Here is a 16092-nt window from a genome sequence, read left to right as displayed (position 1 = left end):
AAGGGAGGTGATTCTCCTCCTCTGCTCTTGTGAGACCCCACCTGCACCATTACATCCAGCTGTGGTACTCCCAGCAGAAGAAGGACGTGAAACTGATAGAGGAGGCCAGAAAGATGATCAGAGGGCTGGAGAACCTCCCCTGTGGGGACAGCCTGAGAGAGCTAGGGCTGTTCAGCCTGGAGAAGAGAAGGCTCTGGGGAAACATAAGAGCAGCCTTCCAGTGGCTGAAGGGGACCTACAAAAAAAGCCAGGATGGGACTTTTGATGAGCTTGTAGTGATAGCATGAGAGGCAATGGATTAAAGCTGGAAGAGGGACATTTAGAGTGGAGATTAGAAAGAAATTATTTGCAGTGAGGGTGGTGAGACACTGGCACAGGTTGCCCAGGGAGGCTGTGGATGCTCCCTCTCTGGAGGTGTTCAAGGCCTTGAGCATCCTGTTCTAGTGGGAGGTGTCCCTGCCCATGGCATGGGAGTTGAATTGAATAATCTTTAAAGTCTCTTCCAACCCAAACCATTCCATGAATCCCTGAGTCCTATAATAGGTAAGGACACCTAAACACAGAGAAAGCTTTGCCTTGCCTGTCAGGTGGTTTTATCAGAACTTCCTCCGTGTGTTTCCTAGCAAAACAGCTTCCTGGGCATTCACATTTGGAGGCAGATGGTGTCTGCAAGGAAAAAGTGCTAATTAAGATGTAAACCAGACCTCATTGCTGTGCTTGCTTTCTGTCTCCACATTGTACTCATGAGTGATTTGCACTGGATTATGAAATGCAGGCAAGAGGAATATCTGAAATGAGAAGCAAAACTTCCATGACATTGTTTTTATATGGTTAAGTCCAGTTAAAAGAAGTATTTGAGTCACTTTGGACTTGGGAAAGAAAATGTTTTAAATGGAAGATTCTGTAGGTGTCTCTTGATTAAAAAGCAGCTGCAGCAGCCTGGGACATAGAATCATAGAATCAGTCAGGGTTGGAAGGGAGCACAAGGAGCAGCCAGTTCTAACCCCCTGCCAAGCCCAGGGACACCCTACCCTAGAGCAGGCTGCCCACAGCCTCAGCCAGCCTGGCCTCAAACACCTCCAGCCATGGGGCCTCAACCACCTCCCTGGGCAACCCATTCCAGCCTCTCACCACTCTCCTGCTCAACAACTTCCTCCTCACCTCCAGCCTCACTCTCCCCACCTCCAGCTTTGCTCCATTCCCCCCGCTCCTGGCACTCCCTGAGACAGCCTCAGAAGTCCCTCCCCAGCTTTTCTGTAGCCCGCTTCAGATCCTGGAAGGCCACAAGAAGGTCACCTGGGAGCCTCCTCTGCTCCAGCCTGCACAGCCCCAACTCTTTCAGTCTGTGCTCACAGCAGAGCTGCTGCAGCCCTCTGAGCATCCTCCTGGCCCTGCTCTGGACACACTCCAGCATCTCCACAGCCCTCTTGTCCCAGGGGCTCCAGAGCTGGATGCAGGACTCCAGGTGGGATCTCAGCAGAGCAGAGCAGAATCCCCTCCCTGGCCCTGCTGGCCACATTTCTGCTGCTGCAGCCCAGGCTCTGCTTGGCTTTCTGGGCTGCAAGTGCACACTGCTGGCTCCTGTTGAGCTTCTCCTCCAGCAGCACCCCCAAGTCCCTCTCCTCAGGGCTGCTCTCCAGCCACTCACTGCCCAGCCTAGATTGTATTTGTGCTTGGGATTGCATCCCCAGGGAATATTTGCTACGTTTTTGGAATAGCTCAGAAGCTGCAGGAGCTGATTGTATGTGGAAGGAACTCCAATCTCAGGGATGTATTTCTTATGCAGTGCTGGAGGCTGCTCCTGTTGAATGAAGTATTTCAAGACTTGCCAGTGTTTGACTTTTTCAGAGGGGAGATGTAAGCACAATTTTCTGGAACCTGAAACCTCTGTGGAAGTTCCTCTTTATTTGTGTTGGATGGGTCATGCACAGCCAGAGACTAATAAAAACAACAGACCTCAAACACTGTAAACGTGAGGACCAAGAAATTAGAGCTTGGCCCACCTCAGAGACTTGTTTTTCTCAGATCCTTTTGCTAGGATTTCATTCCCTTGCCAGAGGTGCTTGGAGGAAAGGTGCCAGGCTGCCCAGTATTTAATGGGCATTTCATGTTGCTTGGGGTGAGGGAAGGGAAAGAGTTTGTTCTTAACAAGTGAACCCTAAATGAGACTACCCTGGTGACATAGAGTCATAGAATCAGTCAGGGTTGGAAGGGTCCACAAGGAGCAGCCAGTTCTAACCCCCCTGCCATGCCCAGGGACACCCTACCCTAGAGCAGGCTGCACACAGCCTCAGCCAGCCTGGCTTCAAACACCTCCAGCCATGGGGCCTCAACCACCTCCCTGGGCAACCCATTCCAGCCTCTCACCACTCTCCTGCTCAACAACTTCCTCCTCACCTCCTGCCTCACTCTCCCCACCTCCAGCTTTGCGCCATTCCCCCCAGTCCTGGCACTCCCTGAGAGCCTCAAAAGTCCCTCCCCAGCTTTTTTGTAGCCCCTTCAGATCCTGGAAGGCCACAGACTTGGTCATTTGTAGACCAGTTCTGGAATCTGGTGCTGACTGAGATCTGACAGTTTCATTTCTGTAAACTTAGAAAGATTCTGTTCAATTTTCAGAGCTCTTTCCATTTTCAAGGCCTTGCACTAGGACAGGGCACTCACAAGCACAAATCCAGGATGAGTGGGGAATGGACAGAGAGCAGTGCTGAGGAGAAGGACTTGAGGGTGCTGGGTGAGGAGAAGCTCAACAGGAACTGGCAATGTGCACTTGCAGCCCAGAAGCCAGCAGTCACAGAATCACAGAGTCAGGTTGGAAAAGACCTTTGAGATCATCAAGTCCAACCTATCACCAGCACCATCTAATCAACTAACCTATGGCACTAAGTGCCTCATCCAGTCTTAAACACTCCCAGGGACAGCAACTCCACCACCTGCCTAGGCAGCTCATTCCAAGGCCAGTCACCCTTGCTGGGAAGAACTTCTTAACATCCTGCCTAAACCTGCCCTGGCACAGCTTGAGACTGTGTCCTCTTGTTCTGTCTCTGGTTGCCTGAGAGAAGAGCCCAACCCCACCTGACTACAGCCTCCTTTCAGGTAGTTGTAGACAGCAGTGAGCTCTGACCTGAGCATCCTCTTTGTCATGGCCAAGCCAGCAAAGACTTTGCCATCCTCAAATGGGCAGGCTCTCTGGGCTGGTCCCCCCTGAGCTTCCTCTTCTCCAGGCTAAATCGTCCTGGGCTGCATCCAAAGCAGCATGGTCAGTAGGTTGAGAAGGGGATATTTGCAGCAGGACCAACCCCAGCCCCCAGACAGAGCTAAGATCTGCTCAAGGCATTTCTGGTCAGGGGACTGCCACTGGGTCACTTAGAAGAAGGTCAAGTGCCAGCCTGTTTTCACTAAACCTGGCCCCCTTCTCTTCCCTATACAGGAGTCCTCCTTAGGAGACACATGGCTGGAGCAGGCAGAGGGCTTCTCATTCAGGTGTAGAGGACTTTGAAATGAGCAGTTGAGGACAATGTTTGACTCTTAAAAGGGTTTGTAGTGATAGGATGAGAGACAGTGGCTTTGAGCTGGAAGAGGGAAGGTTTGGACTGGAGACCAAGAAGAGATTCTTTACAGTGAGGGTGGTGAGACACTGGAACAGATTGCCCAGAGAGGCTGTGGCTGCCCCTTCCCTGGAGGTGTTCAGGGCCAGCTTGGATGAGACCTTGAGCAACCTGAGCTTGTGGGAGATGGCCCTGGCCAAGGCAGGGGGGTTGGAGCTGGATGCTCTTTAAGGTCCATTCCAACCCAAAGCATTCTGTGAAATATCAGTAAGTGCTGCATTGTGAACTACTGATCTTACACTTCTGACTTTTGTGAAGGGGTCTTCTAGGTCAGGTTTAAACCATGTTGAATTTAATGCACTGAAAAAGATACAGCTTTATTATGGGCTTGATTTTTCAAAGTCAAAGCCAAATTCAGTGTGAGAGAGGTTCTCCTGCCCCTCTGCTCTGCCCTGGTGAGGCCACATCTGGAGTGCTGTGTCCAGTTCTGGCCCCCCAGCTGAACCTGAGTCCAGCACACAGCCACAAAGATGATGAAGGGAAGGGAACATCTCTGTTTTGAGGCGAGCCTAAAGGAGCTGAGGTTTGGAGCTTGGAGGAGACTGAGAGGTGACCTCATCAGTGTTTATAAGGATGTGCAGGTGAGTGCCAGGAGGCTGGAGCCAGGCTCTGCTGGGTGGTGCCCAGTGCCAGCAGAAGAGGCAATGGTGGAAGCTGAGGCGCAGAAAGTTTCATTTAAACATGAGGAGGATTTTTTTACCCTGTGAGAGTGACAGAGCCCTGGCACAGGCTGCCCAGGGTGGGTTATGGACTCTCCCTCTCTGGAAGTATTCAAAACCTACCTGGATGTTTTCCTTTGTGATCTGCTTTGGGTGATCCTGCTCTGGCAGGAGGATTGGACTGGCTGAGCTTTGGAGGTCCCTTCCAGCCCCTGCCATTCTATGATTCTACCCCTCAAAACTACCACCTAAAGCTGGATGTTGTTCTTGTAATTCTCTTCTCAGTCAGGAGGAGATGTGAAGCAGCCTGGAAGGTAGCCAGGCAGAGGCACTCTGTTCTGAGCAGAGCAGACAGGCTGGAGCAGGGTACTGAATTCTCACTGTGGCTCTACAAAGCGTTAATGAAGTTCTAATTTAAAAAGCAAACAGCAAACCTCTACATTGCACCGTGGGGACCCAACACATTTTATCACATTGTATTGTGACTAATATTAATATTGTTAATTAACAAGCTTTCCTGAGATCTAGGAATGTTACAGCATCAAGGGTTTTTTTTAATCCTTTCCAAGGCTGCCTAATGTTTCTCAGTACCTCCATGCAGAGGAGCAGTGAAATTGAATGATCTCTGTTACCTACTTGTTTAGAAGCTCAAACCCAAAGTCTGTAGTGTAAAATAATTACAGTGTTCACAGATTTATGGAATGGTTTGAATTGGAAGGGATCAGCCAGTTCCAAACCCCTGCCATGCCCAGGGACACCTCCCACCAGCCCAGCTTGCTCAAGGCCTCATACAACCTGGCCTTGAACACCTGCAGGGAGGGGACATCTACAGCCTCCCTGGGCAGCCTGCTGTCTAAAGAATTTCTTCCTAATCTCCTAAATCTCTGCTCCTCAAGGTTGTTCATTATCTTTGTGGGTGCCATGGACAGAGGCACTGAGTGCAGCCTCAGCAAGTTTGCTGATGACACCAAATTGTGTGGTGCAGCAGCCAGGCTGGAGGGCAGGGATCCACCCAGAGGGAGCTGGGCAGGCTGCAGAGGTGGGCACAAGCCAAGCTCAGGATGTTCAACAAGACCAATGGAGGGTCCTGCAGCTGGGTCGAGGCAATGCCAAGCACAAATGCAGGCTGGGCAGCGAGTGGCTGGAGAGCAGCCCTGAGGAGAGGGACTTGGGGGTGCTGCTGGAGGAGAAGCTCAACAGGAGCCAGCAGTGTGCACTTGCAGCCCAGAAAGCCAAGCAGAACCTGGGCTGCAGCAGCAGAAGTGTGGCCAGCAGGGCCAGGGAGGGGATTCTCCTCCTCTGCTCTGCTCTGCTGAGACCCCACCTGGAGTCCTGCATCCAGCTCTGGAGCCCCTGGGACAAGAGGGCTGTGGAGATGCTGGAGAGTGTCCAGAGCAGGGCCAGGAGGATGCTCAGAGGCTGCAGCAGCTCTGCTGTGAGCACAGACTGAAAGAGTTGGGGCTGTGCAGGCTGGAGCAGAGGAGGCTCCCAGGTGACCTTCTTGTGGCCTTCCAGGATCTGAAGGGGGATACAAAAAAGCTGGGGAGGGACTTTTGAGGCTGTCAGAGAGTGCCAGGACTGGGGGGAAATGAGCAAAGGTGGAGGTGAGGAGAGTGAGGCTGGAGGTGAGGAGGAAGTTGTTGATCAGGAATGGGTTGCCCAGGGAGGCTGGAATGGGTTGCCCAGGGAGGTGGTTGAGGCCCCATGGCTGGAGGTGTTTGAGGCCAGGCTGGCTGAGGCTGTGTGCAGCCTGCTCTAGGGTAGGGTGTCCCTGGGCATGGCAGGGGGTTGGAACTGGCTGCTCCTTGTGGTCCCTTCCAACCCTGACTGATTCTATGATTCTAAGCTTCAATCCATCCCCTCTCATTCTGTCCCTACAAGCCCTTGTAAAAAGTCCCTTCCAGCCATTCTTCTAGCCTCCCCCATCTCTCTTGAAGCCAATATGTTTTAAACTTCAAACTGAGGGCACAGAAAGTGTCATGCTGCAGGATAGAGAGGTAACTGAATCCATTTAAGAGTGGCCAATATTTATCTTCAGAGGAAAATGAAGCTTAACAAAACTAAGGCCACTTCTCACTGAGAGATTGCACACAGGGGTTTAATGGGATTTAACTAATGCACTTTGAATTCACACCATTCATTAATTTAGCTTAACTTTCTCTCCCAGCCCCACACAGACAGGATCTAAGTGATTGTGTCTTCATTTCCTTGTATAAATCCAGATGCAGCATTGACTGCATCCAGGTAGCTTTCCACTACTTGTGTTTCATGTTGGACCTTTCTGTTTCTGCTCCAAACAAGTGGCAAAATTCAACATACAGATGACTTGATGAGACCTTCCTTTTTCTCCTGGCATGGGACTAAAGTGTGGCTGTGCTGGTTTGATGTTTTGAGTTGTTTGCTTGTCTTTGTTGCTTGTAAAACAAAGGAGAAAGCCACAAACACTGAAAGCTTCACCAGTCTCAGGTGTGCAGTGTGTGTGAAGAGGTTTGAATTAATCTAGTATGAAAACACTTCAAGAAGTTTAGTTTCTTGTCACAGCTCTTTGATACTGGGATGACTCTTTCTGAAGAGGTCCTGCAGGGCAAGTGTGCTGGTTTGAGCCTAGCTGGGATATTTTAGTGGGAGGAATTAGATGCTAGGCTGTGAAAAGGAACCAATGCTGATGGCTGCTGCACTCATAGGCTTGCTGAGATGGATAACAACAAGAACACAAACATAGATAAGAGAGTTGCTCTCTGGCTTTGGCTGCCTCCCTTCTCCCTGCTGTCTGTGTAACTAAGCCATCTGCTTCCTAACCCCCCTGGCTGACCCTCCAAAATCACCTTGAGCGTAAGGCAAAGTCTGGGGTAAGGTAGAGGGGTGGAAGGGATGTGCAAGGGTGGTTGGGAGCCCCTCCTGGGGGCTCTGGTTTCTGGGAGGGCTGCTGTGTTTCTGTATTACCTTTTTAAACTTGCATATTTCTCTCTGTAGCTGTAGATATTGTAAATACCTGCTGGTATCTTGTGCTCAGCTGTAAATATAAAGCTCCATTTTAATTTGCAGCTCAGCTGAGTCTAGTCTGGGTGATTTCATAAGAGTAGGGGGGCAGGTAACACCCAAACCATCACAGCAAGTGAAGAAACTGCCCCTTGTTATAAGTTCATAGGATCGCAGGATGCTAGGGGTTGGAAGTGACCTCTGGAGGTCTTTGAGTCCAATCCATCTGCCAGAGCAAGACCATAGAACCTAGCACAGGTCACACAGGAACACATCCAGACAAGGCTTGAAGATTTCCATAAAAGGAGATTCCCAGCCTCTCTGAGGAGCCTGTTCCAGTGCTCTGTGACCCTTACAGGAGAGTTCTTCCTCATGCTGAGATGGAACTTGCTGTGCTGTAGTTTACATCCATTACCCTACCTGCAGTGTCATGTAATGAAATGGAACAGTCATAAATCCAGATCACCACCACGAGTTTCAAATGCAAATATGTTTCAGGCATAGAATCATAGAATCAACCAGGTTGGAAGAGATCTTCAAGCTCATCCAGTCCAACCTATCCTCCAGCCCTATCCAGTCAACCAGACCATGGCATTAAGTGCCTCATCCAGGCTTCTTTGCTCTATGCTGTTAATATGGTGCTCTGTAACTGCCTAGGTTCATTACTCAGCTTTTCTCCCAGTTCACACTTAATCAGATGTTCCCTGATGGACAGTACTTCCTCAGGGTCATAGAAGCTTGCAGCTTTCTATGAAAGAAGATTTGTTAGTGAAGGTTGCTTGGAACTGCTCAGTGGTGGAAAAGACCTTTAAGATCGTTCAGTCCAGCCATTCTCTTAACTCTGCCAAGGCTGGTGCTAAACTGTGTCCCTCACCACATTTCTGCCTCTTCTCAGCCATGATTCAGCCACCTCCCTGGGCAGCCTCTTCCAGTCTTTCAGAACTCTTTCAGGGAAGAAGTTTCATCTCATATCCCAGTTAAACCTCTTCTGGTGTGACTTGAGGCCATTTCCTCTCATGCTATCGCTTGTTTTTTTAAGGGAAGACACCAGCCGCCACCTGGTTCCAGCCTCCTGTCAGAGAGCAGTGAGATCCCCCCCTCAGCCTCCTCTGCTCCACACTAACCCCCCCAGCTCCCTCAGCTGCTCCTCCCCAGCCCTCTTCTCCAGACCCTTCCCTAGCTTTTTTGCCCTTCTCTGGACATGCTCCTGCATTTCCATGTCCTTCTTAGAGTGAGGGATCTGAAACTGACCTCAGCACTCAAGGTGTGGCCTCACCAGTGCTGAATTCCCTGGGATTTGCTGCAGACTGGCAGTTGTGTGGTTGCCTGGCTCACTGGCACACATGGTTTGTCTTCACAGGCCAAACGAAACTGTTTGTTTAGTTCTAGCAGCCCAGTGGTTCACTGCTGGACTGTAACAACTCCATGTGTATCAAGAAGTGTGCCCTGCAGAGTTCACAGTGTTGAGTACTTCTTCTACAGCTTGGCAAAGTTTCACTGTCAGCTTTTCATCCACACTTCCTTTGCAGATGCCTTTTAAAAGAAAGAAAACATGGAAAAAATGTTGGTTTGTGCATTGTAGTTTGAAGAGAGAACATGGGGAAAGCAGCCTCCATTCTGTCATTTGGTTGCTGAACTGTTCACCTGCACTTCCATGTGCCCAGAGATGATGAGTCCTTGGCAGACCACTAGAAACACAAAGCCTTTGTGGTCTGTTTGCAGAGAGTCAGGTTTTCACTTGGAATGATGTATGTTACAGAAGATGTATTTGCTCCTTTTCCCTCTGCAGGTCCAATGATGCACCAGCAGCCCCCCTCCCAGCAGTACAACATGCCACAAGCAGGTGGCCAACATTACCAGGGGCAGCAGCCACCTATGGGAATGATGGGCCAAGTGAACCAAGGAAATCACATGATGGGGCAGAGGCAGATTCCTCCCTACAGGCCACCACAGCAAGGTAAGACTTCACTTCAGCCTGGCTTTTTTTTTTTGCAGTCAGTTTAAATAACTCCCCTTAAAACTATCTGAAATCACTTCCTTGCTTACACCAAATTTCCATCACATCCCAGGGTGTCCCAGACTATTTCCATCACATCCCAGAGTGTCCCAGACTCTGCTTGCAGACTCTTTGGTTTTTGATACCCTTCTGAGGGTGGTTCTCAGAGCAGATTGCTGGTATCACCAGGAAATATGAAGACAAGCATTTCATTTTGCTTTGAGTTCTTTCTGACAAGTACCACCTAAAAATACACCTTTCAGATGATGCTGATGCAGAATTCTGTTTCACTCTTTAACTGCTAGGTACAGAGAAGGAACAGAGTGCCTGCTTGCTTCTGAATTCACTCTGCTACAATAAAATAAAGGAACCACATTCTACACTTTTTATACTCTTGAATCTTTTGCTTTCCAATCCTTTTTTGGGAAAGGAATCACTTTTGTTTTGAAGACCTTAGTCTGCTATCCACATGTTCCTAAAATAAGCTTCAAAAGTGAAGTTTTGATGTAAATGTGCCCAATTTAGTGCAGGCAAACAATTGTCTCTCTGTGTGTGTGTAGATAGATACATTGATTTGTTCTTACTTTGAAGTAAAGTGGATTACATATGTTATCTGAAATGCAACAGGATGGGTGGGGAGTACATTTGAGACATATTTCTCATACTAAAACTCTCAGAAATTAGCAGAAAACAAGTTATTTACATCTTGACTGGTTGTGGTTTTTCAGGCCCACCACAGCAGTACTCAGGCCAGGAAGACTATTATGGGGACCAATACAGTCATGGTGGACAAGGTCCTCCAGAAGGCATGAACCAGCAATATTACCCTGATGGTAATCTCTCATAAATGTTAACTTTCCCATTTTCCTATACCTGCCCAGTACTAATGGAGTCATAATGCCCCAAAGTAGACAATGAGGCAAAGAACACTAATTGGCTATCAAACCTCACACTGACCAACCCTTCCAAATCCAGGATTGCCACTGTGCTTGAAGCTTCTGTGACCACTTCATTGCCTGCCTTGCTCGGGACGTGTCCTTTGTAATGCTCCCATTTGAAACTCTTGTACCAAACACTTTTAGCATCTCACAACTGAAATTCTGCAATTGGTTTGTCTAAAAGTGTGAAGGGTTCCAGAACATCTCCAGTAAATTGAGATGAATCCAAACATTCTGTAACTTGATGATAAACAAGAGAAGGGGGCGATATCCTTTGCTTATAGAGTTGATTGGTGTGGAAAAGCTTGCTAAAAAAAGATGTGGCATCTCTGGAAATAACTCTTTGGGGTTTGCTTTGTTTTATTGTTTTTTTTTTTTTTCCCCTAATGTAGTGTTCAGCTTTCATGTCAGTTGCTGAAATGTGTTTTTGCTGCTATGGTGTGGGCCTTCACTTGAGTTTTTTAACAGAGGAATAAAATGAGCCCTGCCCTGAGGAGGTGGTAATTGTGAATCCTCTTTAGAAGTCCCTCCCCCAGTGGCTTTCAAGACAAGAGTCAAACTTTGAATGTCATAAATCTGGCCTCCCTTTTGGATTGTAGAGTGCTGCAGGTCGTTGGATTATGTTCTAAGGTAGAAAAGTTGCAAATATCCTGTTGTTAGGCTGAGCAGAGCCTGGGAGAGCAAAGATGCTGTCTCATTACTGCTGTGATAACCATGTGTGCAACTTAATGGTAGCTCATGAAGTTGGAGGAGTGTGGTAGATGTCAATACCTTAAACCTATGCAAAGCAAAGCTGTCTCATGACCAGAGAAGCTGCCTATTAGAAGGGAAAGGTTACAAGCCAGTGGTTTGATTTGGAATTTTTAGGAGATTGATTTTAAGAGGCATCAGGCCATGCCTGTAAAAGCTTTCAGGTGTGAGTTTTGGAGGTAAAGGTGCAGAGTTATTTTGCAAATTGCATTAACTCCTACTGTTAAGCTCTCATTTGGGATCTCCTGTGTTAGGAGATCAAATGTTAGGAACAAGTTCTGCACTGTGAGGGTGGTGGAACTGAAACAGGTTGCCTAGGGAGGGAGTTGAGGCCCTGTCCCTGGAGATATTAAAAGTCAGGCTCCACAAGGCTTTGAGCTACCTGCTTTAGTGGAGGATGTCCCTGTTTACTGCAGGAGGGTTGGACTGGATGACCTTTGGAGGTCTCTTCCAACCCAAACCATTCTATGGCACACCTGAACTTGACCTGGTTACAGGCAGTTTCCCATAGTAAGGGCACTTTGATGTTCCCATCAGCAGCTCTGTGGCCTCATAGATTGCTTCTCTAAGACCCATCCCTCCTAAAGCCATAATCTTTGTCATCACCTCATTATTATATGGCCCATCAAAAGTATATCTTCTAAGTCTTGTTTTAATGGCTCTGTGTTTATATCCAAGCTCAATGACCCATGGTGTAGTCACAGACCTAATAACAAAATCCAACTCATTTTGGAACTGTTTTTCTTCTTAATTAATTCCTTCCAATATTTTATTCCAAACTGACATGATTCATGTGATTGAATTTTCAATTCCAGCAAGATTCTGGGTTCTTTTCTTGGCCTAATTAGTAAGATACATTAATAAGATATATTTTGGTTTTCAGTAAGAGAAAGATTTTAGTTATTAGTAACAGAAAGATTTTGGTTATCAGTAAGATGAAAGATTTTGGTTATCAGTAAGAGAAATAATTTGGTTATCAGTAAGAGAAAGATTTTGGTTATCAGTAAGAGAAAGATTTTGGTTATTGGTAAGAGAAATAATTTGGTTATAAGTAAGAGAAAGATTTTAGTTATTAGTAAGGAATAATTTGGTTATCAGTAAGAGAAAGATTTTGGTTATCAGCAAGAGAATAATTTGGTTATCAGCAAGAGGAATAATTTGGTTATCAGTAAGAGAAATAATTTGGTTATCAGTAAGAGAGAGATTTTGGTTATCAGCAAGAGAATAATTTGGTTATCAGCAAGAGGAATAATTTGGTTATCAGTAAGAGAAATAATTTGGTTATCAGTAAGAGAAAGATTTTAGTTATCAGTAAGAGAAAGATTTTGGTTATTGGTAAGAGAAATAATTTGCTTATGAGTAAGAGAAAGATTTTGGTTATCAGCAAGAGAATAATTTGGTTATCAGCAAGAGGAATAATATGGTTATCAGTAAGAGAAATAATTTGGTTATCAGTAAGAGAGAGATTTTGGTTATCAGCAAGAGAATAATTTGGTTATCAGTAAGAGAAATAATTTGGTTATCAGTAAGAGAAAGATTTTAGTTATCAGTAAGAGAAAGATTTTGGTTATTGGTAAGAGAAATAATTTGGTTATAAGTAAGAGAAAGATTTTGGTTATCTGTAAGAGAAAGATTTTAGTTATTAGTAAGAGGAATAATGTGGTTATCAGTAAGAGAAAGATTTTGGTTATCAGCAAGAGAAATAATTTGGTTATCAGTAAGAGAAATATTTTAGTTATCAGTAAGAGAAATAATTTGGTTATCAGTAAGAGAAAGATTTTAGTTATCAGTAAGATGAAATATCTTGGTTATCAGCAAGAGCAAATCTGTTTGTTCTAAACACAGCAACAGGTAGGGTGCTCAGGTTTCTTACCCAGAGGTGCTTGTAGGCTCTGAAAATGAAAGGGTTTTAGGCTGGAATGCAAGAGAAAAAGTTGTCTTAAGACTTTTAGGCATTCTCTTTGTAGGGAAAACCTGGAGAATGTTATTCTTTTTGTTGTTGTTGTTGTTTTTTCCCCCCTTTTTTCTGTCACTTAAAAGCAAAATTCAATGCAGGCTGTGATTCATAACTTCTTTGAGCTTTATTTGTTATATTTCACACTGCTTTTAGCATATGCTTTTGAATTGGAGATCAGCAGAACAGGTGTTAGACAAAGTATGATAATTGCTTTCTTTGTTCACTCTAATTTAATTCAGGTTATTTACATGTGAAAGGCCTAAATGCTTTCATTAGTATTTTTTTTTTTGAGTGAAAGATAAAGTACTCTCCTTTCCCCTCCCCCTCCCTCCACAAGGATGATCAGAAGGTTAAGACCATCCCTTGCTGTGATGTTGCTAACCCCCTCCCTGCCCCCGTCACATGTTAATTCGATACGAAAGGAAATCATATTAATAAGGCTTTGACTGAGACAACTGAAAAGTCCTTTTCATGTATATCCAGTTGAAAACCAATTATTACTATATATACTTTTCTTTTTTGAATTCTTTTTTCTGAGAAATGAACTACTGTGAGGGGTTTCACTCAGAGGCCATTAACGTTTCTTCCTGTCTCTTGTCGAATTGATGTAGGTCATAATGATTACGGTTATCAGCAACCGTCGTATCCTGAACAAGGCTACGATAGGCCTTATGAGGATTCCTCCCAACATTACTACGAAGGAGGTATCTATATACCTTCACACACATGCCACAAACATTCCCTTCCCTCCCCTCCCCACAAATGGAACAACAACTCTCACACACCACCACTTATCCCCATGCCAAGCTCTCGTAGATACTAGCCGCTGCCTGTCTCGAGAACCGCAGGGACAACTCGAAGCCTTCAGAATAATTTCTTGCCAACACCTAAAAATATTATAACCACAATTTGCCATTTCTAACAACAGTAAAATGACTAAAACACTCTAGATATAAATATCTCTATATTTAGAATGATTCTTTTGATTTATTCATTTATTATTTCCTTTTTTGGGGGCTGGTTTTTTTTTTATACCTCGGTGGAAGGTTTTGATTTCAACATCAATCTGTTTTTATTTCAACACCAGTCTGTGTTTATTTCAACATCAAATCTGTTGGTTCAGTTGCATCTCTTTTTTTTTTGTGTGTGTGTGTATATATATTTTGTTGTATTTTTTTGTCCCTGTGTAATTACAGTGTGGTTAGGAAGCAGCTTGCTGATCTTGTGTAGCTACTCTCTGCTCTTGTAGCTGTCCTTAATTTCGTCCTGTTTCATTTCCTTTCCTTCTCACTTTCTTTTCTTTCCTTTAGCATAGTCATGATCTTATGCCTGTGATGGTCCAGTAAATGTAAATGCTCATTTGGCAGAGAGGTGCTGAAAATGCTGCAGTTCAGCTTTGCCTTTAAACTGCAGTTTGTTTGGCCCAGTTCCTTCTGTTTGGTTTGAGCTTGTTTTTTTTTTTTCCCTTTGTTTGTTGGGGTTTTGTTTTGTTCAGTTCTTGAAACGGATCTTGCATTTTCATTTTGTTCTTGTGTTGTTGGCTGTGCATCTTAGGAGGAAAGATGGAAGGGCTGAAGAAAAGTAGGTGTCTTTATAAAGTCTGTGGTGTTCTTTTTTTTTGCTTTCTTGCAATCATCTTACAGGAAACTCGCAGTATGGTCAGCAGCAAGATGCATATCAAGGACCACCCCAACAGCAGGGTTATCCACCACAACAGCAGCAATATCCAGGCCAACAAGGCTATCCCGGACAACAGCAGGGTTATGGTAAGAACCTGAAGACAAAACCATCACAGAAAGGACCAGGAGAGATCCTCGTGTCACAGGATCACAGGATGTGTGCCAGAGTCTCACCACCCTTATGGGGAAGGACTTCTTCCTAACATCCAATTCAGATCTCCCCACCTCTAGTTTTGCTCTGTCCTCCCCCAGTCCTATCACTGCAGGCCCTCGCAAACAGTCCCTCTGCAGCCTTCTTGTAGCCCACTTCAAGTACTGGCAGGCTGCTATTAGGTCTCCCTGGAGCCTTCTCTTCTCCAAGTTGAACATCCCCAGCTCCCCTCAGCCTGTTCCTATAGCAGAGGTGCTCCAGCCCCCTGATCATTTCATAGCACTCCCCTGAACCTGCTCCATCAGGTCCATGTTCTTCCTGTGTTGAGGACTGCAGAACTGGACACAGCCCTGCACGTGAGGTCTCCCCAGAGCAGAGGAGGATCCCCTCTCTCCATCTCTGGTCACACTGCTTTTGATGCAGCCCAGGCTGCCATTGGCCTTGTGTGCTGCAAATGCCCATTCACAGGCTCACAGTATGTTAGGGGTTGGAAGGGAGCCAAAGAGATCATCGAGTCCAACCCCCCTGCCAGAGCAGGAACAGACAGTCTAGCTCAGGAACACATCCACACAGGCTTTGAAAGGCTCCAGAGAAGGAGACTCCACAACCTCTCTGGGCAGCCTGTGCCAGTGCTCTGGGACCCTTACACTCAAGAAGTTCCCCTTGTGTTGAGCTGGAACCTCCTGTGCTGCAGCTTCCATCCATTGCTCCTTGTCCTATCCCAGGGAGCAGTGAGCAGAGCCTGTCCCCCACTCCTGGCAGCCCTCAGATACTTGTAAACATTTATCAAATCCCCTCTCAGTCTTCTCTTCTCCAGACTAAGCAGCCCCAGGTCCCTCAGCCTCTCCTCATCAGGCAGTGCTCCAGTCCCATCATCATACTCATAGCTGTCAACCAGCACCCCCAGGTCATTCTCTGCTGGGCAGTTTCCAGTCAGTCTGCCCCAGTTCTGGAGTGTTTGTGGGGTTGTTGCAACCCAGCACTTGGGCTTGCTGACCCAGTGGATCCAATGTTGTCAGTGTAGGACAGTGTGGTAGCCTAGGAAGCTGAGGGTGGCTGGGAAACAGGCAAACCTCTGTCATTTAGAAAGACCTAGAACGACTCTGCTCTTTTGTGTCCTCTGTAGGTGATTGCAGAGGGCAGGGAGGTGGCAGAGAGCCATTTACTCTCTTTCATCCTTCAGTTTGCCATTTAGAACACAGTTTTCAAATCTAATGTAGCATTTCATGCAAAAGGTGAATCATTCCATTAAAATTCTTGTGCTCATCAGTAAGGAAATTAATCTAACTGTTACCAGGGCAGCTTTCAGGAGTCACAGAACTGTTTTAAGTTAGGAGAGAGCTTTCAGACCATCAGATCCCGCTCAGCTTGGCAGGGA

The 16092-nt window shown here is 46.2% G+C and overlaps 1 protein-coding gene across 4 annotated transcripts in view; it reads left to right on the top strand.

Annotated features, from left to right (window-relative positions):
• SS18 (SS18 subunit of BAF chromatin remodeling complex) overlaps positions 1-16092 on the top strand; it is a 57961-nt gene that overhangs the window by 33246 nt on the left and 8623 nt on the right. For 2 of the 4 annotated variants that reach the window (XM_064170488.1, XM_064170489.1), the window contains exons 6-9: positions 9033-9200; positions 9968-10072; positions 13496-13588; positions 14528-14650. In XM_064170488.1, the coding sequence (XP_064026558.1) occupies positions 9033-9200; positions 9968-10072; positions 13496-13588; positions 14528-14650 (489 nt within the window). The remainder of the gene's footprint in view (positions 1-9032; positions 9201-9967; positions 10073-13495; positions 13589-14527; positions 14651-16092) is intronic. The other 2 variants (XM_064170490.1, XM_064170491.1) reach the window with 2 other exon arrangements.

This window comes from Pogoniulus pusillus, chromosome 34, assembly GCF_015220805.1.
Source record: "Pogoniulus pusillus isolate bPogPus1 chromosome 34, bPogPus1.pri, whole genome shotgun sequence".
Classification (NCBI taxonomy): domain Eukaryota; kingdom Metazoa; phylum Chordata; class Aves; order Piciformes; family Lybiidae; genus Pogoniulus; species Pogoniulus pusillus.
The sequence above is the reverse complement of the archived record's forward strand: the minus strand, read 5'-3'. Positions and strand labels throughout refer to the sequence as shown.